The sequence below is a fragment of the Caenorhabditis briggsae genome (genome assembly GCF_000004555.2).
Source record: "Caenorhabditis briggsae complete genome, chrV, whole genome shotgun sequence".
Taxonomy (NCBI): Eukaryota; Metazoa; Nematoda; class Chromadorea; order Rhabditida; family Rhabditidae; genus Caenorhabditis; species Caenorhabditis briggsae.
The window spans coordinates 7,792,402-7,812,661 of record NC_013488.2 but is presented as its reverse complement, the minus strand read 5'-3'; the positions used below and the strand labels follow the sequence as shown (position 1 = coordinate 7,812,661).

General features: G+C 38.4%; 7 protein-coding genes across 7 annotated transcripts in view; 1 reads left to right on the top strand and 6 right to left on the bottom strand.

Annotated features, from left to right (window-relative positions):
* The window catches only part of CBG08671, a gene marked incomplete at both ends in the record, with an annotated part of 11,995 nt that extends 5,068 nt beyond the window's left edge, over positions 1–6,927 (bottom strand). Inside the window, 4 exons of the mRNA XM_002636325.1 lie at positions 5,313–5,390; positions 6,447–6,616; positions 6,662–6,798; positions 6,847–6,927. Coding sequence (XP_002636371.1) covers positions 5,313–5,390; positions 6,447–6,616; positions 6,662–6,798; positions 6,847–6,927 — 466 coding nt within the window. The remainder of the gene's footprint in view (positions 1–5,312; positions 5,391–6,446; positions 6,617–6,661; positions 6,799–6,846) is intronic.
* Cbr-srab-3 lies at positions 63–1,882 on the top strand (the record flags this gene model as incomplete). Its single annotated transcript, XM_002636327.2, has 6 exons — positions 63–121; positions 466–853; positions 900–974; positions 1,022–1,129; positions 1,179–1,380; positions 1,644–1,882. The coding sequence occupies 6 exons, from the start codon at positions 63–65 to the stop codon at positions 1,880–1,882; spliced, it is 1,071 nt and encodes a 356-aa protein (XP_002636373.2).
* Positions 6,928–8,377: 1,450 nt separating the features above from the next.
* On the bottom strand, positions 8,378–9,888 carry Cbr-unc-46 (the record flags this gene model as incomplete). Its single annotated transcript, XM_045237314.1, has 5 exons — positions 8,378–8,565; positions 9,094–9,195; positions 9,239–9,314; positions 9,490–9,615; positions 9,826–9,888. The coding sequence occupies 5 exons, from the start codon at positions 9,886–9,888 to the stop codon at positions 8,378–8,380; spliced, it is 555 nt and encodes a 184-aa protein (XP_045093788.1).
* A 453-nt stretch (positions 9,889–10,341) lies between these two features.
* Positions 10,342–11,767, bottom strand: Cbr-srab-1 (the record flags this gene model as incomplete). The annotated part of the gene is made up of 5 exons (XM_045237313.1): positions 10,342–10,523; positions 10,797–11,106; positions 11,154–11,228; positions 11,426–11,663; positions 11,709–11,767. 5 exons carry the CDS (start codon positions 11,765–11,767, stop codon positions 10,342–10,344), a joined length of 864 nt encoding a protein of 287 aa, XP_045093787.1.
* A 2,017-nt stretch (positions 11,768–13,784) lies between these two features.
* On the bottom strand, positions 13,785–15,996 carry CBG08677 (the record flags this gene model as incomplete). The annotated part of the gene is made up of 7 exons (XM_045237312.1): positions 13,785–13,799; positions 14,186–14,415; positions 14,679–14,880; positions 14,930–15,037; positions 15,085–15,159; positions 15,206–15,593; positions 15,938–15,996. 7 exons carry the CDS (start codon positions 15,994–15,996, stop codon positions 13,785–13,787), a joined length of 1,077 nt encoding a protein of 358 aa, XP_045093786.1.
* A 343-nt stretch (positions 15,997–16,339) lies between these two features.
* Positions 16,340–17,487, bottom strand: CBG08678 (the record flags this gene model as incomplete). Its single annotated transcript, XM_002636331.1, has 4 exons — positions 16,340–16,681; positions 16,723–16,810; positions 16,860–17,107; positions 17,158–17,487. The coding sequence occupies 4 exons, from the start codon at positions 17,485–17,487 to the stop codon at positions 16,340–16,342; spliced, it is 1,008 nt and encodes a 335-aa protein (XP_002636377.1).
* A 387-nt stretch (positions 17,488–17,874) lies between these two features.
* The window catches only part of Cbr-ugt-63, a gene marked incomplete at both ends in the record, with an annotated part of 5,085 nt that continues 2,699 nt past the window's right edge, over positions 17,875–20,260 (bottom strand). The window contains 4 exons of the mRNA XM_002636332.2: positions 17,875–17,955; positions 18,000–18,144; positions 18,190–18,717; positions 18,765–19,373. Coding sequence (XP_002636378.2) covers positions 17,875–17,955; positions 18,000–18,144; positions 18,190–18,717; positions 18,765–19,373 — 1,363 coding nt within the window. The remainder of the gene's footprint in view (positions 17,956–17,999; positions 18,145–18,189; positions 18,718–18,764; positions 19,374–20,260) is intronic.

Genomic DNA, 20,260 nt, shown 5'->3' with positions numbered 1-20,260 from the left:
CAACCCTTTCGCCTCACTGAATTTGTTTTCCAAATAGAGTTTTTCTATTATACCAGTCAACAATGTACAACCAAACGCAATGCCAGATGATGGCCGAAGTTGCCACGTCATCAGTTTTAAGGTTTATAGCTTCGTTTTTCCATCCGCCGAAGGTCTCACAACGATAACTACCGTAACCGAAAGATTTTTTTCGGGATTTATTTTCTCGATTTTCGCGCGTTTTCAGTCAATCACCGTCCAAAATAGAGAAATAGGCAAAAATATAATATTCAAAGCCGAAATACTGTATCAAACCAGCATCGCTTGTAAAAACCGTAGCTGTTTTTGCTTCAGAACCGACGATGCACCTTTGAATAAACTTTTGGTCACAAGGCTCATCGGCGCCGGACAACAATAATAAATACTGTAGTTTTCGTTGTGGGACTTTCGGCCATGGCTGAAGTAATTAGTCAATTTTAAATTCAGATCTACACTGCTCGTTTCCTTGATACTTTGTCTTCTTTGTATCCCTATAAACCTGTATGCTCTGTGGAGAATCAAAATATCTGTGAAACTGCATTTCAACAGTAAATGTGTTATTTTCAATCATACCTTCTTTGTCCTGGTCCATATCCTAGCCCGTATTGGATTGCATGGAAAAGATCTGATAAACTATTTTGATGATTGGGAAAGCGGATGTGATATAATTCCATCGAGATGTAGATGTAACCTCAGATACCTCTACAAGTTTTCCGAGTATATTATCGAAGTCAGTCCGTTTATTTTGACCATTGAAAGATTCGTTGCCACGTTTCAAGCCTACCACTATGAGAACCGATACAAATGGTTTGGAATCCTACTCAACGTCTTTCATGTAGGCGTTTATCGATTTCTGATCCATACGTGTTTTCTGTTTTCAGCTTTCGCTCAGTTGTCTTTTCATGTTTATACAAAACTCGACTAACACTGGGGAAGTTATTATTTATTACTGCTGGGTAAAAAATATACATGATAGCAAACTTGCTAATTTCCTAATTTCCAGCTCGCCAAATCCGGAAATCGATTCCTCGTCAATGTGCCCACTTTCTTTATATTTTTCAGTCAGCTTGCAACAATACCCGGGTTACTGTATCTGTTGAGAAAGAATGAAGTCAGTTGGGGGAAAACAAGGACTAGACATTTTACAAAGACATTTTCAGAATTTTCGAAAAGCAACATCTCAAAAACATAGTTCTCTCACTGAGAGATATCAGATCTCTGAAAATCTAAGAACTTCGAGCATGTTTCGGGTAATGAGTGTGGTGACGTGGGCTTACGTAACTTATAATGCTGGAGGATCTTATATTGCTCATTATCTAATGAAATCGATGGACTACGCGGAGCAGTTTTCTACTATTGAAAGTGAGCTACATATTCTGTAAATGCAATAATAGAAGCCAACCCTATACATGTACTTTAAGATCACTTATATCGGTTCTTTCAAAAGATATGAGAAACTTGTCAACTAATAAAATGTAGCTGATAAAACTAGAAGTATTTTATGAGTTGACAAACTTTTTATATCTTGAAAGAACCGAGATAATTGGTCTCAAAGTGCACAGAGTGGGTTTCTATTACAGAACTTACATTAGTATATAGAATTAAATATCAAGGTAATGTTTCAGTAATCCATTGCGTTCCCATCTACTACATCATTCTCAGTATTTTTATAATTCGAGTAGATAAGAAACCTCGAAGCGAGTTCATTATAAAAATCAAAAACTACCAGAATCATTATTTCTTCGAGCTCCAGAAGTTTTTCGACGAAGCCTTTGAGAAGATCACTCAACGAAGACATCGTGTGGGTTCAATGCATAATATCATGAACTCACAATCAGAGGGAAAAAGTTCTAAGGTACCATAAACACTCTGATAGAGTGTCACCCAATCCCTCAACTTTGAGCCCATATATCTCATTTTCTGCAAAAGATAACAAGAAGTGGTTAACTGACAAATTAATTTTGTTATTATGATAAACATTTTATGAATGGATTTTTTATATCTGTTACCAGAAATGAGATGTATGGGCTCAAAGTTTACGGTTTGGGTAACACTATTGGGTTAAGGTATTTGTTGGATGTCAAGAAGTTTTTCAGATGTTTCATTGAGTAGAAGTTCATGGCAGTCACGTCATCGAGATAACCATTGGGTCCTGATGTTGAGCAAATCTGCAGAACTACAAAATTTTCTCGACCTGCCAAATTTTCCAAAATGTCACGTATGATGACCTATTCTTTGCAGACTGGTGGACTGTAACTCCAAAAGTCAAGGATCACTAATTTCACAGGAATGTAAATATTTTGAATAAAGCATTTTGATTTTGTTTCTAGTGCGTTTGATTACAGATCATTTGACTTATTCATTTTTCGCAGTTATGCCTGAACTTTGAAGGGATGGGAAGTTTCATCAAGCGTGAATTTCGAAATTGTAACACCACAAGTTCAAGTTTGGTCTCAAAAGAATCTAGGTTCAATTTTATTAGGTTGGCGGGAAAGTCTTTGTCACTTTTTCAATAGTTTATTTCTCAAAGAAAAAATAACCGAATAATTAATTATATTGTCCATCATTATCAACAACATGTCTCCAACGTTCCCTCAATTTATGGATTCCATTGCGGTAGAATCCAGCCGGGCGTGAGGCAAAGTATTGTTTGAGTGCCGCTTCGACCGCTCCACGGGAATTGAAGCTTCTTCCTTCGAAGGCACGTGTCATATCGCCAAATAACCAATAGTCGGAAGGAGCAAGATCAGGAGAATACGGGGGGTGAGGGAGAACATTCCATCCATATCCCATCAGCTCCTGCTTCACTTGTTTCGAAACATGTGGGCGAGCGTTATCATGTTGATAGTACACTTTCTTGTCTTTCAGGGCCGAACGGTCGACTGCTTTCTTGAGGTTTCGTAGTTGAGTAGTGTAGAGGTCTCCAGTTATTGTTTTGCCCTCGGGCAGAAGTTCCCAGTAGATGGGGCCGTCCACTCCCCACCACACAGAGAGCATAACTTTTTTCGGATGAAGGTCGGGTTTGGGGACATCCTGTGGGCTCTCTCCTTCTCCAACCCACTGGGATTTCCTGTGGTGATTATCGTAGAAGACCCACTTCTCATCTCCGGTTATTAGCCGGTCCAGCCATCGATCGCCCGCGTGGAGAGTGAGAAGAGTAATCGAATCGTCGACTCGGCGGTCAAGGTTGGCTTGAGTCAGGTGATGAGGTATGAATCGACCAAAAAGTTTTCTCATTCCAAGAGACTTCAAACCTTCAAGGACTGTGCTATGGTGAACTCCGAATGTGACAGCTAGTTCACGGCTAGATTGAAATGGATCCGATTGCAATGCGTGCTTCAGCTTGTCCAAATCCAACTCACGGGGTCTCCCAGAGCGATCCTTTTCATCGAGCGAGAAGTCATCTTTTTCGAAACGATGGAACCAATTGCGAATAGTATTGTAGTGAGGGGCATGTGTGTTTTACACATTCTTCAAGAAAGTTTCCGAATCCTTCATCGTGGTGTGAGATAGGAAGAGGTAAATCAAAACATGTCTGATGTGAATAGCAGTGGGAACAAACATATCGTTTCAATTACAGATGAGGAGCAGGGAAGGAGATGGGGACTTGTTTATATGGAAGGTTCTTATCACCTTGTTATTCACTAAAGTCGATATCATACACAGCCTCCATATACGAGAACAGTGATTAAACAAACAGAGTGACAAAGACTTTCCCGCCAACCTAATATTCACCTACAGTATCTGAATGGAATTCAGCATCGTGTAAAGTATTGCGAAAAATGCATTTCAAAGATTTCTTTTTTTTGTGAACACTCTAGAGCTTAACCGTAAACACTCTAATAGAAGGTCACCATATACTAGCTCTTTAAGCTCAATTAGCACAGTTGCTATAAGAGACATCAAAGTTTTGTCTAATGAGAAAATGTTGTTGACATAATAACAAACATTTATTAGTTGGCAAGTTTTTTGTTAGCTTTTATAAGAATTGAGATAATTGAGCTCAAGTAAAGGATCTATTATTTTAAATTTTACGATATTTCAGTTTTGAACCATTTCCATTATTATTGAGTCTGAAAATTTTAATTCACCAAATCGAATCAGCACAAAATCTTTATATCAATTGCGGGCTTTTCAGGCAACCGTTTAGCCAATATCCAGTGACCTAATAAATGATAACGAATGTTTTTAATTAACAAAAAGTCTTTCTTGAATCCTAAAAATAACCCGCTACTCTGTGTCCATCTTTTTCTACAAATTCTTCCCCTTGAGACTTGAAATTTGCCACCCGAACTAAACCGACATTCGACATTTTGGTCTCATTGTCAAAACTTCACTTCTTCGTATTTTTTTTCTGCTGAGAGAGCAAATGACCAAAAATAGACTAACAAGTTAAATGGTTGGAAAGGCGGGAAAAGTTAAAGTTTAAAGTCTTCAAATCCGGGCGGAGGGAGTCTCACAAAAAAATGGCAACAGATCTCCGCTTGTTTCTTTCTCTGTTGTGCTCAGCATCTTTTTTTTGTCGGAGAGAAAAACCTCTCGCTCAATTAGTTCAACAATCTGATTGCAACTGAGTCAATCTTCGAATCTTTCGGAGCACAGGCAACAGCTACGGGCGGCTCGATTCTAGAAATAGAGCGGCGGAGCTCATTTACAATAGGAAAACATAGAATGGGGAAGAGGAGGATGTGTGAAACAAATCAAATCAAAGAAGTCGCCGTTTCGGAGGGGGATTTTATCCCATCCAGACACATCTAGTGGTTGTTTTGGTGGAGGAGGATGCATGTTTTGAGGTAAATGAATCGTCTTCTTTGAGAGCCTCTTCTTCTTCTAAAAAATCTTTTTCCTTCCAAACCTGAAAACCTCTGTACCCCAACCAATATTTACACACATTTCGAGACGTCATCAAGAAGCGGTTGAGGGGAAGGGGAGGAAGAAGAAAACGTGTAGAATACAAACACAATTGGGTTTTGGAACTGGGGCGAGAAAATAAATATAAAAAAGAGGGTCCTCCTTTTTTGATGAGAGCACGGCGACGCTGGAGCAAAAGCAGCGGTCAAGAGATGAAAATAACAAGAAGAAGGGTTTGGTTCTTCTGGAGAAAACTGGGAAAAACGAAAAAAGCAAAATGAGCCCAAGAAAACAAGAGTCAGGTTTTATTTTTCAAGCAAAAAAATAGGTTCTTCATTAGGGGGATGATTCTCAAATTTCGAGAGCATGATTTATCTATTTCCACTCGTTTTGCAGTTTTGCAAAATACTCATTTTGGGTAGGCACCACGTTCAAATCCTGACCAAAAACGTTCATGATCATACTGTCACGAGACTGTTGAACTTTCTTTCGTTGCAATTTTCGACATATTTCCGGGAGTTCTGGAATAGAAAAAAAATAACGTGAACCTGCAATAGAAGGGCCTCTTCACTTTTTACTTCGAGCCAATTTTTCTCGGTTCCTGTCAAAGATATAAACAAGTTGACACTTCGTCGATATCTTGTATAGGAATTGAGATAACTGACCTCAGAATTGAGATAACTGACCTCGACAGTGTGGGGGCACCTTCTATTACAGATTCCACGGTATTAATGAACAATTATAATTAAAAGCTTACGTCTCCTATAAGATCTCCGAAACATCATGTATAACGGGATACTGTACTCCAGAATCATTGCCACGTGGTTCAATAGAATATACGGAACGTATGTCATCATGGAATGACATTTATGATCATCAATTTCTTCTAGCCGGGTAGTTAACTCGCTGTTAAATGAATCCACAAGAGTTACCATGCTATCTAGGATGATAACAGGAAGTAGCGCTTTTCTGACTACTCTGAAAATAAGAAAAATTGAATTGACGGAAGAGCAAGATTCAGAATTCTTACATCATATTCTCAATAATCTGATATCTCATAGACAGCGAAACTTTTCCCATAAAACACAAATCTTTTTGATAACGGAGTGTGAGTGTTCGATTGAGGAAGTATAAACCAATGCATCCCTGAAACAAACTGTATTTTCAAAATCAAATTTGAATTGTCATACCAAAATAATGATAACAGTAACGACTGCTGAAACAACACACCCTCTGCATTCGAAGGATGCAAAATATACGTATCCCGTAACAGATAAGACTACTAGAACTAGGTAGAGAGACCAAGTGCGATTAGTTTCATATGAGACAGCCCAGATAGTGGCGATTGTTCTTTCTGAAAAAAGTGCATTTGGAAAAGAAGGTTTTCTAAGAATATTTACAAAAAATTATAGGTTCTAGACTTTACGAATGGAGTATACACTCTGATATAGTGCATTACATCTGAAAATTCTAGACTACCTTGAAAGAATTCTCTGAAAATTGCTACTAATTTTCAACGTCCCATTTCACAGGCATCAACTAACTAGTAAGAACTGTGACAAACAACAAAAACTCACCTATCAAACAGCAAAAACAAAGGGCTGTAATCGCCGAATACGTCAGATCATATGCAAAATAAATGAGATTCAGAGTTTCTGCAGAACCGCCGAAAAGAAACAGGAACTGACATACGGCTTCAGCGTAACCGCAGAATATGTAGCATAATAAAACGAGCCCAAAGAGAAGTCTGAAATTTCTCACGACATTCCAAAGATTTTCAATAATGTCTTACCCGAAGAAAGGGTGGTTAGCTTTTCGGATCTTGAAGTGAACAGCCAGTAAAGTGGCGAACAAGGTCGCTTCGATTATAATCAAAAGAGCATAATATGTTCCTATCGCTCTCTGTGTTAATTTCTCTACATTCACAGTCTGGAAGTTTCGATTTCACATTTGAACCTAATCGATGACGTCACTTACCACAATATAATGATTCCGAAGCATGACAGTCGTGCAGTTGGATGGGTTTGTTGCCATTTCTGTCGCTTGGATAGAATACATTTCGACTGGAAAGAAATCTTGAAACAAGAAAAAGAAGAAGCAAAAAATGAAATGTGTTGAAGTGAAAACAGAAAATCGTGTGCTTCGTCGTCAAGAAGACGAAGAAGAAGAAACGAGCAACTAATAATAGGATGGATCAGAAGGTATATGTCGAGTGGCACGAGGACGAAACCTAGTGTGGTTTTCGAAAAGTAAGATGTTAGAAAATTGGTTATCAAAGATTTAGGTTTTTACAAATAACACTGAATAAAGGTTATGTGGGAATTTTCTGTTGTTGGTGATGTTGAAAGAGTGGAAATCTTGTTGAACTTTCTTTAGGCTTGCGTAGCATATGGAGAAAATTCCAAAAAGGTTTTTCAGACGTTAGATCTTACGAAGCTCAAAAGGTCAAGTCAGTTCTTCAACTAGGTATACTGCGGTTCCACTAATAGAATGCCACCTGAATCGTCCACTTTGAGCTAAATTATCCCGATTTTTGTGAAAGATATTGAAAAGTTGTAAACTAACAAAATATTTTCGATAATGATGAGCAATTTATTAGTTAACACATTTTTCATTTCTTCGACAGGAGCCAATAAAAGCTCAAATTTGAAAGATAACGGCACCGTCCATCACATGTTTCAAAGGAAATTGGATCCAATGATAGGAGCTGCTTTAATTTTCAAGGAAGTTTTTCAGATGTCAATAAGCGTTCGAAGCTCAAAACGTTAATTCAGTTCCACTAGACATATTTCATTGTATTGACTATTTTTAGCACACATTTCTAGTATTCCAAAAATATAATATCCTAGTTAAGTATGTAAATTTGATAAATGTTCCGAGTAAAATTCGCCGAATACACCGTTAAAGAACTAACAATAAGGTGGGAAAAAATCAAATAATATTTTCCAGTTCGAAAAAAGTTTGACAAAAGTGTGGCTCCTGACCTAACGCTAGTTTTGAGAAATCTAGTCGAGCAATTCTGATAAGCTCGCTGGAACTTAATCAATAAATAGAAAGGGCAGAGACTACAAAATTAGCTACACTGATTATCTTTCCGAATTTTGAAATTGAAATTTCAGCGTCTGTTTTGACTCCGAGTTCACCTGAACCTCAAGTCTTTTCCAGACTACAAAAAACCCAAAAACAAGAAGTTTGAGATATTGCTCTTTTTTAACATACCGTCTGTTTCATTTAGATATAGTATTGTCATGTGTGTGAGTGAAGATTAGAAATAGAACGAAAACACAGATACTAAGAATTTTAACATACATAAATCATAGCTCGAAAAGAAAAAAGAAAAACAAAAAATTTGGCCTCTAATTCAATTTACTTTCAATTCCGTGTATAACTACTATAATTTTTTTATTGGGGCAAGAACAGAAATCAAATTGGATGGAAAATGAAAAGAAAGAGAGTGTTAGTAAGATTATAAAGTAGTTGAATATTTTTCAAGTTGTCCAATAAATATCTAGATGGCTGGAAGTCTGTCCAAATTCTCATAAAGCTCTTTTCGATGGGGCATGAAATGGCGACGAAGCATGTGACCAACAATATGGGCGATAGAGGAAATCGCCAAAACGACGCCACAAAAAACGGTTGAACGGTGTTGGAGAGATTCCGAAAGTGTTCGTTTTCTAGTCCGCTCGCAGAGATAGACTGAAAATGTCATTATTTTTTGTGGTTAGATAGACAAATATGAGATATTTTCACGGAAAACAGGTGGTTTTGTAGCTTAGTCTTTGGTTTTGCTGACTTTTGTGTAATTGGTCAATATCAAAAGCTTTCTAGCTTTCCGGAAAATGTGCCAGAATGTGTTTTTTTTCAGATACTTTGAAACATCTTGTTCGGGGAGACTACACACTGTCATGGTTGAGCTAATTTTTCTTGGCTCCAATGCAAGATTTCAAAATTGTGTCAACTGGGCAAACACTCTTGATGTTACGATAAACAATTTATCAGTTGACAACTATTTTATATCTCTGACAGGAACCGAGAAAAATTAGGTTAGTTGGAAGAAGTTAGGGAGCCCTTCTACTACAGGGCTTACGGTAAACTTACAATTACTCTTTGGACCATAGGGTTGAACATCGATTTCAGGGGAAAACATAACGAGAATAGGGAAGCTGAAGAAAAATGTAATTTAATTCTGTTGACGAAAATATTTGACTTGCTCAAAGTTCTCACTGTGAAGAGTCACATTGATACGATCCTCGCAAACGTATTTTTGAGTCAGAGGAGCCGAGAAAATAACCGAGGAGTTATCAGATTCGAAGACCGCAGAACTTCCTAAACACTTGCATTTGGATTGTTCTCGAACTCTAAAAAATACCTGCAAACTTTTCGACATAAACCACTTTGTTCAGTATCCATCTCAACTCGTCAACACGCTTGACTCGCATCTCTTCCTGTAGAAATTAAAACTGCACTACCGTAAACCCTGTAATAGACAGAAAACCAGAAAATTTAGCCCACAGCTAAAATTTAGAGAGCCCTTCTAATACAGGTTTTACGGCATATTATATGAAGAGTTTCAAAAACTAGAAAATGAAGAATTTCCAAGAAGCTCTTTTACATATTCACCGTGCGAAATACAAATTTCAGCGTTTTGAGTCTTCCGTCTGCTTCCTCAATGGTAGAAGAAATCACTGCCTCGCTTTTCCGATCAGCCGCACATTTTCCTTTAATAACACCAGACGGAAGATGGAACTGAAAATTACAGAATATCATATTTGAGAAGGCCAATGATTCGTAGGGTACAACGATTTTGGGTTCATTGGAGTGAAAAATAATTTAAAGGTGCAAAATCCTCGATTCGTGGGTGGAAAATACCTGAAAACTTTCAAATTTTGTAACCCCGAATTGTTGAACCGTCAGAGTTATGTGCCGTTTGAAAAAAAAAAGCCCCCTGCAACTTACATCAATTGGAACACTGTTGTTATTCTGCTCGTTCAATATTTCAACTTGAAATGTGACGCTCATACAGGTTTCTCCCTGAAAAATCTATTCGGTTTCAGATTGCCTTTCCAGCCTAACTCACGTCTTCTTTCTTCATTCCAATCGTTTGATTTTCAAAGACGAAACTTGTCTCAGCAGTATCACCAAAACTTAAATTCATTATCAGCAGTATGAGAAAAAATAACATCATTTAGAAATGTGAAGAAAACTGAAGAAGATGATTTCGAAGTGAGCGAAGAGGCGACGAAGAAGAAGAAGAAGAAGAAGACCGAAGAAGAAGAACAAATAATTCCGTGTGGATTGGGGTTGGAGAAGAGGCCCCAAAATGAGCACACTTTTAAGCTCTTTTGATGTATTCCATTCTACGACCTCCAGACACACATCTTTCTTCCTATCTCCCCATCTTTTCCTTTTTCTTTTGTCTTTGATTTGCTCATCACTTTTATTGGGTACTCGTACTTTATTGAGAAGAACGAGTTAGTGTTTTGGATGGGTAGGCTTGATTTTCACGAACGCATCGTCAAAGAATCTTTGGAGGTCATTGAAATAATTTGGTTCATAATTGGTCACTTTGATAACGAACTGACTCCTAGGTTTTCGATCTTCACGGTATATAAAAAATGAGAGAGCTAGATAATAGAATGGTAAGCAGTGAACAACTGAAAAGAAGAGCAAGTAAATTATACCTATTTTCTCTAAGAAAAGCTTACCCAAACAGGTAACTTTGAACCCATATATCTCGGTTCCTGCGAAAGGTATAGAAAAAGTTAACTGATAAAATATTTTTGATGAACATTTTTTGATGAACATAAACATTTTGTCAGTGGACCTTTTTTGATATATTTTAAGGAAAATGAGATACATTGGCTCAAAGTTGACGGTTTGGGTGTTATTCTATTTGAGTGTTTACCGTAACCAAACTCGAAACCTACCTTCTATATAAGCAAACTGTCTATCCATACTCATGGACTTCAAGTACATATTAGCAATATATGTCGCTGCAGCATTATAAGTTACATAGATCCATGTAATAATACTCATAATTCGAAACATGTTCAACGTTCTCAAGTTTTCAAAAATTTGATATCTCTGGGTCAGTGTAGCATGTTTGCCCAGAGAAGTTTCCCGAAATCGCTCATTTTTCTTTAAAAGATACAGTAGAGCAGGTATTGTGACTAGTTGACTGATAACGACAAGGAATATTGGGATGTTGAGATAGTATCGGTTTCCAGTGGAAGCAAGCTGAAAACTCTAAATTGTCACGCCCATTTTTTATGTTGATAATTTACCCAACAGTAGTAAATGATAATTTCTCCAAAATTTCCAGATGACTGAAGCCTAAGAAAGAGTACTGCTATACAAACCTGAAAATTATAAGATTCAAACATCTTTTTTTAAAGTATAATTCTTACATGTAGAACATTCAATAAGAGTCCGAACCATTTGAACCTATTCTCGTAATGCCGAGCTTGAAAAGTTGCCATAAACCTTTCAGCTGTTAAAATAAATGGACTAACTTCCACGACATATGCAGACAGTTTATAAATGATTCGAAGCTCACATCTTGTTCTTGATGGAAATATCTCACATCCACTGATCCATGGTCCGAAATAGTTCTAAGGTCTTTACCATGGAGAGTTATTCTAGCGATCACGTGGATGAGTATGAAGATGTTGTGAGTAATGAAAATGCACTTGCTGTTGAAATGGAGTTTCATTGATCTTTGAATTCTCCATAAACAATATAAACAGGATGGGATACATAAGAAACATAGAATGGTGGTAATGGAAAGAACCAATCTGAAATAGAACTGTTCGGAAAAAAAACCTCTTCTAAAAATGTACCTTAAAGCTGATGACGTGGCAACTTGAGCCATTTGTTCGCAGTTCGTCTGGTTAGGCATATCAGAGGCAGTAACTGAAAAATCAGTATCGAGTCAACCAAAAAGTTGTTATATATGAAAGAGAAAGGAATAGCGGCCTACTAGTCGGAAATGAGATATATTATAGGAAACACAAACGATTCTTGTGGCTAACTGTGTTATTGTTTATCATTATTTCTCGAAGGATCTTTTGAAATCAAGTACAAAAATATTCTTAGAATCATGTCTAAACAAAAAACCATAAGATATTTGTGGTGTTACCCAAATTACGTAGTCAAAAAGACAGAACTTCCAACTTTGAGACAATTTGTCTCATTTTCTGCAAAAGGTAGAAAAGAAATTGTCAACTGACAAATTGTTTATCATGATATCAAAAACATTTTATTAATTTATACCTTTCTGATATCTTTCACAGGAACTGAGATAAATTGCCTCAAATTTTAAAGTTAGGGTTCCTTCTAATACAGGTTTTAAAGAAACATGAAAAAAGGGAAAAATCAATCTCAAATGAAAGCTCACAAAGTTTTCTTCCTCTTCTGTTTGATTCTGTCTGACTATGAGTTGTCTATTAGGTTGGCGGGAAAGTCTTTGTCACTCTGTTTGTTTAATCACTGTTCTCGTATATGGAGGCTGTGTATGATATCGACTTTAGTGAATAACAAGGTGATAAGAACCTTCCATATAAACAAGTCCCCATCTCCTTCCCTGCTCCTCATCTGTAATTGAAACGATATGTTTGTTCCCACTGCTATTCACATCAGACATGTTTTGATTTACCTCTTCCTATCTCACACCACGATGAAGGATTCGGAAACTTTCTTGAAGAATGTGTACAACACACATGCCCCTCACTACAATACTATTCGCAATTGGTTCCATCGTTTCGAAAAAGATGACTTCTCGCTCGATGAAAAGGATCGCTCTGGGAGACCCCGTGAGTTGGATTTGGACAAGCTGAAGCACGCATTGCAATCGGATCCATTTCAATCTAGCCGTGAACTAGCTGTCACATTCGGAGTTCACCATAGCACAGTCCTTGAAGGTTTGAAGTCTCTTGGAATGAGAAAACTTTTTGGTCGATTCATACCTCATCACCTGACTCAAGCCAACCTTGACCGCCGAGTCGACGATTCGATTACTCTTCTCACTCTCCACGCGGGCGATCGATGGCTGGACCGGCTAATAACCGGAGATGAGAAGTGGGTCTTCTACGATAATCACCACAGGAAATCCCAGTGGGTTGGAGAAGGAGAGAGCCCACAGGATGTCCCCAAACCCGACCTTCATCCGAAAAAAGTTATGCTCTCTGTGTGGTGGGGAGTGGACGGCCCCATCTACTGGGAACTTCTGCCCGAGGGCAAAACAATAACTGGAGACCTCTACACTACTCAACTACGAAACCTCAAGAAAGCAGTCGACCGTTCGGCCCTGAAAGACAAGAAAGTGTACTATCAACATGATAACGCTCGCCCACATGTTTCGAAACAAGTGAAGCAGGAGCTGATGGGATATGGATGGAATGTTCTCCCTCACCCCCCGTATTCTCCTGATCTTGCTCCTTCCGACTATTGGTTATTTGGCGATATGACACGTGCCTTCGAAGGAAGAAGCTTCAATTCCCGTGGAGCGGTCGAAGCGGCACTCAAACAATACTTTGCCTCACGCCCGGCTGGATTCTACCGCAATGGAATCCATAAATTGAGGGAACGTTGGAGACATGTTGTTGATAATGATGGACAATATAATTAATTATTCGGTTATTTTTTCTTTGAGAAATAAACTATTGAAAAAGTGACAAAGACTTTCCCGCCAACCTAATAATTGAACCTAGATTCTTTTGAGACCAAACTTGAACTTGTGGTGTTACAATTTCGAAATTCACGCTTGATGAAACTTCCCATCCCTTCAAAGTTCAGGCATAACTGCGAAAAATGAATAAGTCAAATGATCTGTAATCAAACGCACTAGAAACAAAATCAAAATGCTTTATTCAAAATATTTACATTCCTGTGAAATTAGTGATCCTTGACTTTTGGAGTTACAGTCCACCAGTCTGCAAAGAATAGGTCATCATACGTGACATTTTGGAAAATTTGGCAGGTCGAGAAAATTTTGTAGTTCTGCAGATTTGCTCAACATCAGGACCCAATGGTTATCTCGATGACGTGACTGCCATGAACTTCTACTCAATGAAACATCTGAAAAACTTCTTGACATCCAACAAATACCTTAACCCAATAGTGTTACCCAAACCGTAAACTTTGAGCCCATACATCTCATTTCTGGTAACAGATATAAAAAATCCATTCATAAAATGTTTATCATAATAACAAAATTAATTTGTCAGTTAACCACTTCTTGTTATCTTTTGCAGAAAATGAGATATATGGGCTCAAAGTTGAGGGATTGGGTGACACTCTATCAGAGTGTTTATGGTACCTTAGAACTTTTTCCCTCTGATTGTGAGTTCATGATATTATGCATTGAACCCACACGATGTCTTCGTTGAGTGATCTTCTCAAAGGCTTCGTCGAAAAACTTCTGGAGCTCGAAGAAATAATGATTCTGGTAGTTTTTGATTTTTATAATGAACTCGCTTCGAGGTTTCTTATCTACTCGAATTATAAAAATACTGAGAATGATGTAGTAGATGGGAACGCAATGGATTACTGAAACATTACCTTGATATTTAATTCTATATACTAATGTAAGTTCTGTAATAGAAACCCACTCTGTGCACTTTGAGACCAATTATCTCGGTTCTTTCAAGATATAAAAAGTTTGTCAACTCATAAAATACTTCTAGTTTTATCAGCTACATTTTATTAGTTGACAAGTTTCTCATATCTTTTGAAAGAACCGATATAAGTGATCTTAAAGTACATGTATAGGGTTGGCTTCTATTATTGCATTTACAGAATATGTAGCTCACTTTCAATAGTAGAAAACTGCTCCGCGTAGTCCATCGATTTCATTAGATAATGAGCAATATAAGATCCTCCAGCATTATAAGTTACGTAAGCCCACGTCACCACACTCATTACCCGAAACATGCTCGAAGTTCTTAGATTTTCAGAGATCTGATATCTCTCAGTGAGAGAACTATGTTTTTGAGATGTTGCTTTTCGAAAATTCTGAAAATGTCTTTGTAAAATGTCTAGTCCTTGTTTTCCCCCAACTGACTTCATTCTTTCTCAACAGATACAGTAACCCGGGTATTGTTGCAAGCTGACTGAAAAATATAAAGAAAGTGGGCACATTGACGAGGAATCGATTTCCGGATTTGGCGAGCTGGAAATTAGGAAATTAGCAAGTTTGCTATCATGTATATTTTTTACCCAGCAGTAATAAATAATAACTTCCCCAGTGTTAGTCGAGTTTTGTATAAACATGAAAAGACAACTGAGCGAAAGCTGAAAACAGAAAACACGTATGGATCAGAAATCGATAAACGCCTACATGAAAGACGTTGAGTAGGATTCCAAACCATTTGTATCGGTTCTCATAGTGGTAGGCTTGAAACGTGGCAACGAATCTTTCAATGGTCAAAATAAACGGACTGACTTCGATAATATACTCGGAAAACTTGTAGAGGTATCTGAGGTTACATCTACATCTCGATGGAATTATATCACATCCGCTTTCCCAATCATCAAAATAGTTTATCAGATCTTTTCCATGCAATCCAATACGGGCTAGGATATGGACCAGGACAAAGAAGGTATGATTGAAAATAACACATTTACTGTTGAAATGCAGTTTCACAGATATTTTGATTCTCCACAGAGCATACAGGTTTATAGGGATACAAAGAAGACAAAGTATCAAGGAAACGAGCAGTGTAGATCTGAATTTAAAATTGACTAATTACTTCAGCCATGGCCGAAAGTCCCACAACGAAAACTACAGTATTTATTATTGTTGTCCGGCGCCGATGAGCCTTGTGACCAAAAGTTTATTCAAAGGTGCATCGTCGGTTCTGAAGCAAAAACAGCTACGGTTTTTACAAGCGATGCTGGTTTGATACAGTATTTCGGCTTTGAATATTATATTTTTGCCTATTTCTCTATTTTGGACGGTGATTGACTGAAAACGCGCGAAAATCGAGAAAATAAATCCCGAAAAAAATCTTTCGGTTACGGTAGTTATCGTTGTGAGACCTTCGGCGGATGGAAAAACGAAGCTATAAACCTTAAAACTGATGACGTGGCAACTTCGGCCATCATCTGGCATTGCGTTTGGTTGTACATTGTTGACTGGTATAATAGAAAAACTCTATTTGGAAAACAAATTCAGTGAGGCGAAAGGGTTGTGAGGTTTTCGTATGATCGAGAAGCTCAGCGAAAATAATAGTGATAATAATGAGAAAAAGAGCTAGAAGACCAAGATGAATGAGTGTATTCTGATTTCGATCCACTCGTGTGACTCATATGATACATTACAACTTGTATTTTATAGACAAGGAAATTGAATTTCCAGCGCGATTTCTGAAACAATATACAATATGAGTAATGGATAGCTTTTATGATAAAAACAAAAAATGAGCAACAAATAAAAAGAGTAACAACAACAAAAATGATTCAAAACTTAATACTAAACTTCCGGATTCTTCACAATGTACTTGCAAATCGACTCCATCTCTTCGAAAATTTCCGAATCGTCTCCAGCATACTCTGAACACTGCTCCGTAGTGTTCACGAATTCCAGCCAATCTTCAACTGCAAAGGAAAGATCCAAATGTTCCGTGATTTTCTCAACTGGTGGATGATGGGCGAGAACAGTTCCAGGGCGCATGTGAGTGTGAAGGAATTCCCAACATTCCTCTTGTTCGGTTTTGGAGAGGAAGAAAGAGAATACGTTGTTCATTACAATGAATTGGTTCTCCTTGAACACTTGTGGCAGGTGACGAATGTCTTCGCGAAGAATTTCAATGTTCTGTAATTTCCAAGTAAGAACAAAATGTTTTGAAAACTTACCTTCAACCCGAATTGTCTAATCGTTTGCAGTGCTAGTGCAGCGTAATCCGAGTCCATCTCCACACCAACTGTATGAACGTTTCCGTTTCTAAAGATCAGCGTTTGAATTTTTATGTCCATTATTCTTCTGGTCTTACGTAAACAGCGAAGCACCATAAACAACAGCTCCCAAACGACTCCCAATGTCCAGAACATTTTGACACGTTGGCGGCATCAGTTTATCGAAAAGAAACTTGATTTGCAAACGGCTCAAACTGTGACTGATAAAGTTCAACGGGATGGTGTTCCGAGAATTACAATCTGGGCAGTACGAACGACTGAGCTGGTTTTGTTGCACCAGCTCTTCCACGTCATCATCGTCATAGAGGAAGGAATCGACTTCGCACTGAATAAATAAATGATTTTCATGTTTCACACATTAAATGATTGACTCACCGTGTTAATTTCGTTGCAATCACTGTCGAACCCTTCTGTTGGATATTTCAGCTTATTGAGTTCTTTCGAGGGTACATCAACTCCTTTGTCTTTCAAGAACGTGGCGATTCGATCGAGCTTTTGGGCTCCTTTCTCTAGAATTTTCTTTTTCTGCTCCTTCTCGTGGTTTGCGGTGATTTGTTCCAGAGGTGTTTCGTCGACATATTTGTTAAGCCAATCTTTAATTTCAATAACCTCCTCGATTTTCAATTTTGAAAGCAACGCGACTATTTTTTCTTTCGTTTCACGAACTTCTTTGGATTTTGAAGGTTTTCCGCTGATCGAAGCCATTTTAAGGGCCTGGAAGAATTAACATTCTATAAATTGTAGAATTAACCTCCATTAATTGTAATAAATTGAAATTTCCCAAAAAAAAAACCATTCACAGAAAGTAAGTGATGGAAAACAAGAAAGCGCATTACGATGAGAGGGTCGAGAGAAAGATACGAAACACGCAGTGCACTTTGTTGAGAAAAGCAGAAGAAGAAAAGAGAAATCAGTTGCGAAAAATTTATTTAAAAATGTTCGAGAATGTTTCATGAGAATAATAATGAGCTACATTGTGTTTCATATTACATAGTTATGATTGTGTTATTACAAATAATGTTATTTAGGTTATTACTGATCATATAGCACAACGAGTGAAATATCAAGACAGAAGGGGGTGAGAAAACGACTCTACACGTATGGGTTCTTCTCAGGACAGAGGCGAGCACGACATATGCACTTCCCTTTTCGTTGAGCACGGACCGCGAAGCACTGAAAGTTATAAAAATATTTTAGAAGCTTTGAGCCACTGTTACCTTGGCATGGAACACACGTTTGCAGCTATCACATCGAAGCGTCTCGTGATTGCTGAATTTGTAACTTGCACAGATTTCACATATTCCGAGTTTTCTTGGCTCGCAGGCTACCAGCTTTCCGTTTAAGAATATTACTTGGTTCTCTCTGAAAATATGCCTTTGTTTAGATAACAACCTTACTGATTCCTACATTGGTGTGAGCCAAATTCGATGAGTGTCACTATTTTGGAATCCCAACACCTTGTTGTCACCGGTTCGATACATTGAAGCATTCACTGGCGGGCTCCGTTTTGGGAATAACTTCCCCATGATGAATTCAGCCTGCTGATCATGAGATTTTTCCGGGACATCATTCTTAGCGAGACTCTTGTACACTCCTTCCATCAACTCTTTAGGTAGGATTAAAGCAGAAATGGACTGAAATTCTGAGAAAATTTCGTATGATTCCGAGTCTGATTGATTGTGAGGGATCGTTTTCTCAGAATCGTTTGCATTGTTATCGCGGATATCAGCGTTTCGTGGCGCTCTCTGGGACTCCATCGGAACGTTCTGAAGCGGAGGGATGTTCTCTCGGATTGGTGTCAAAGACTCCAAATCATCTCCCAATGTCGGTTCATCATCCTCGCTGAATTGATCATATTCCTGGATTACATCGCTTTCAGTAAGCGGTGTTTGTACCCGTTCAGCGCATTGGGTCCGTGGAGGGAGAGTGTGAGAACTGCAAATTTAATTTGTTGGCACACAAGATAAATAGAGAAAACTTACCTGTTACTCGCGGCCGGGTCTGGTTGCCGTGAACAATGTGGTTGAGGGTTTGAGAGCGCCGGCCAATCTGGAAAGCTTGATGATGTGCTCGGAACATCCGCCACGAAGTAATCAGTTGCAGATTCCTCTCTGGGTACAAGGGAAGGTCCGAATCTTCTTGCAGGACCAACATATGTCACAGCACTGTTTAGGTTTCTCGCCATTTTTTGATCGAAACTATCGACAGGTTCAGGTACCGGTTGTCTTGTAGGCGGTGAAATATCTTCGTAGTACTCCGTTGTCATTCGCCCTCTGTTCTCTGCGATCGGTCGATCGATGCGAGGAATTTCTCGGCGCACACCTTCATTTATTTCGAGTCGTGCTTCTTCGTTGTCAGGAGTATCCACTAGGCAATCCACATACATTGATCGACCACCGTTCCCATTTCTGAACCGTAAAAGTCCTCCCAAATACCTATTCAGTTGGAAAAGGAGCTCGCTTCGTAAAACCATTTGAAGAGCAGTTTCAACGGACGCCGTGATATGATTTCGAAATTGTAACCGGAGCCACCCGACTAATTTTTCAAGATTCTGTCTCTTAGTACCGTCAAAGAAGAAGACGAGGATCGCCCTGAAAGAGATTTTACAAAAAAAACGAATAGGTTGTTATTTACCTGATGTATCGGAGAAGAAAATCTGCCAGCGCAAACAGTGGTCTTCTCTGGAAGTCGGGCGCGTTGTTGTGCCGGCGATCCATCTTCTAACCTGCGGTGACACCTCACCCCGGTCTGTAAACGAACGTTTTGTTTCCGACTTTATTAGTTTTAAGATAAATTTAACAAAAGATATCAGAACAATGAGTACAGTCTTGAAAGAGAAAAAATAATTTAGTTTAATGAAAGGAAAAGGGATCACAACCACATGTTTCTTCCTCTCTTTAACAATCTAACGACCATGCTCCGCTGAATATTTCAATTTCAACAAAAAAGAAGTTGAATCGAGCAGAAATTCCAATATTAGAACGAAGGAAGAATAGTTGAGAACACCTTTTAAAAAAGAAAATTGGAGACGCTTGCCGCAAGTTTTTTGTGTTTGGCGCTCTTTTTTTGGGTTTCGCCACGGGTACAGTAAGCTTTCGATGCGGCACTGATGAATTTCACACAGTTTGTTATGCTCCTTTAAAGGTGGGGGGACATGAAAAAAATAATGTTCTGGAAATTCCGTTCAAAGATGCCCCTCGAGGATATGAACTTGTGAAGGCGAGGATTGAGGGTGCGGCGCCGCTACCGACTGAGCCACGCGGGCAAAGAGAAAGCGGACGCCCGATTGCATACATAAAGGCGAGGACGACAACTGTACGCAGAGTGACATTAAGCGTTGTACACCGTGACGGTAGAATGCATACTCTAGATACAAAAAAAACTACGAAAAATCTCCTGTCCCCCCACCTTTAAAGAGACAGTATTCCATAATCCACAAGCATGATTTTTGAGACTCCACCGATTCCGAGGAAGGGGT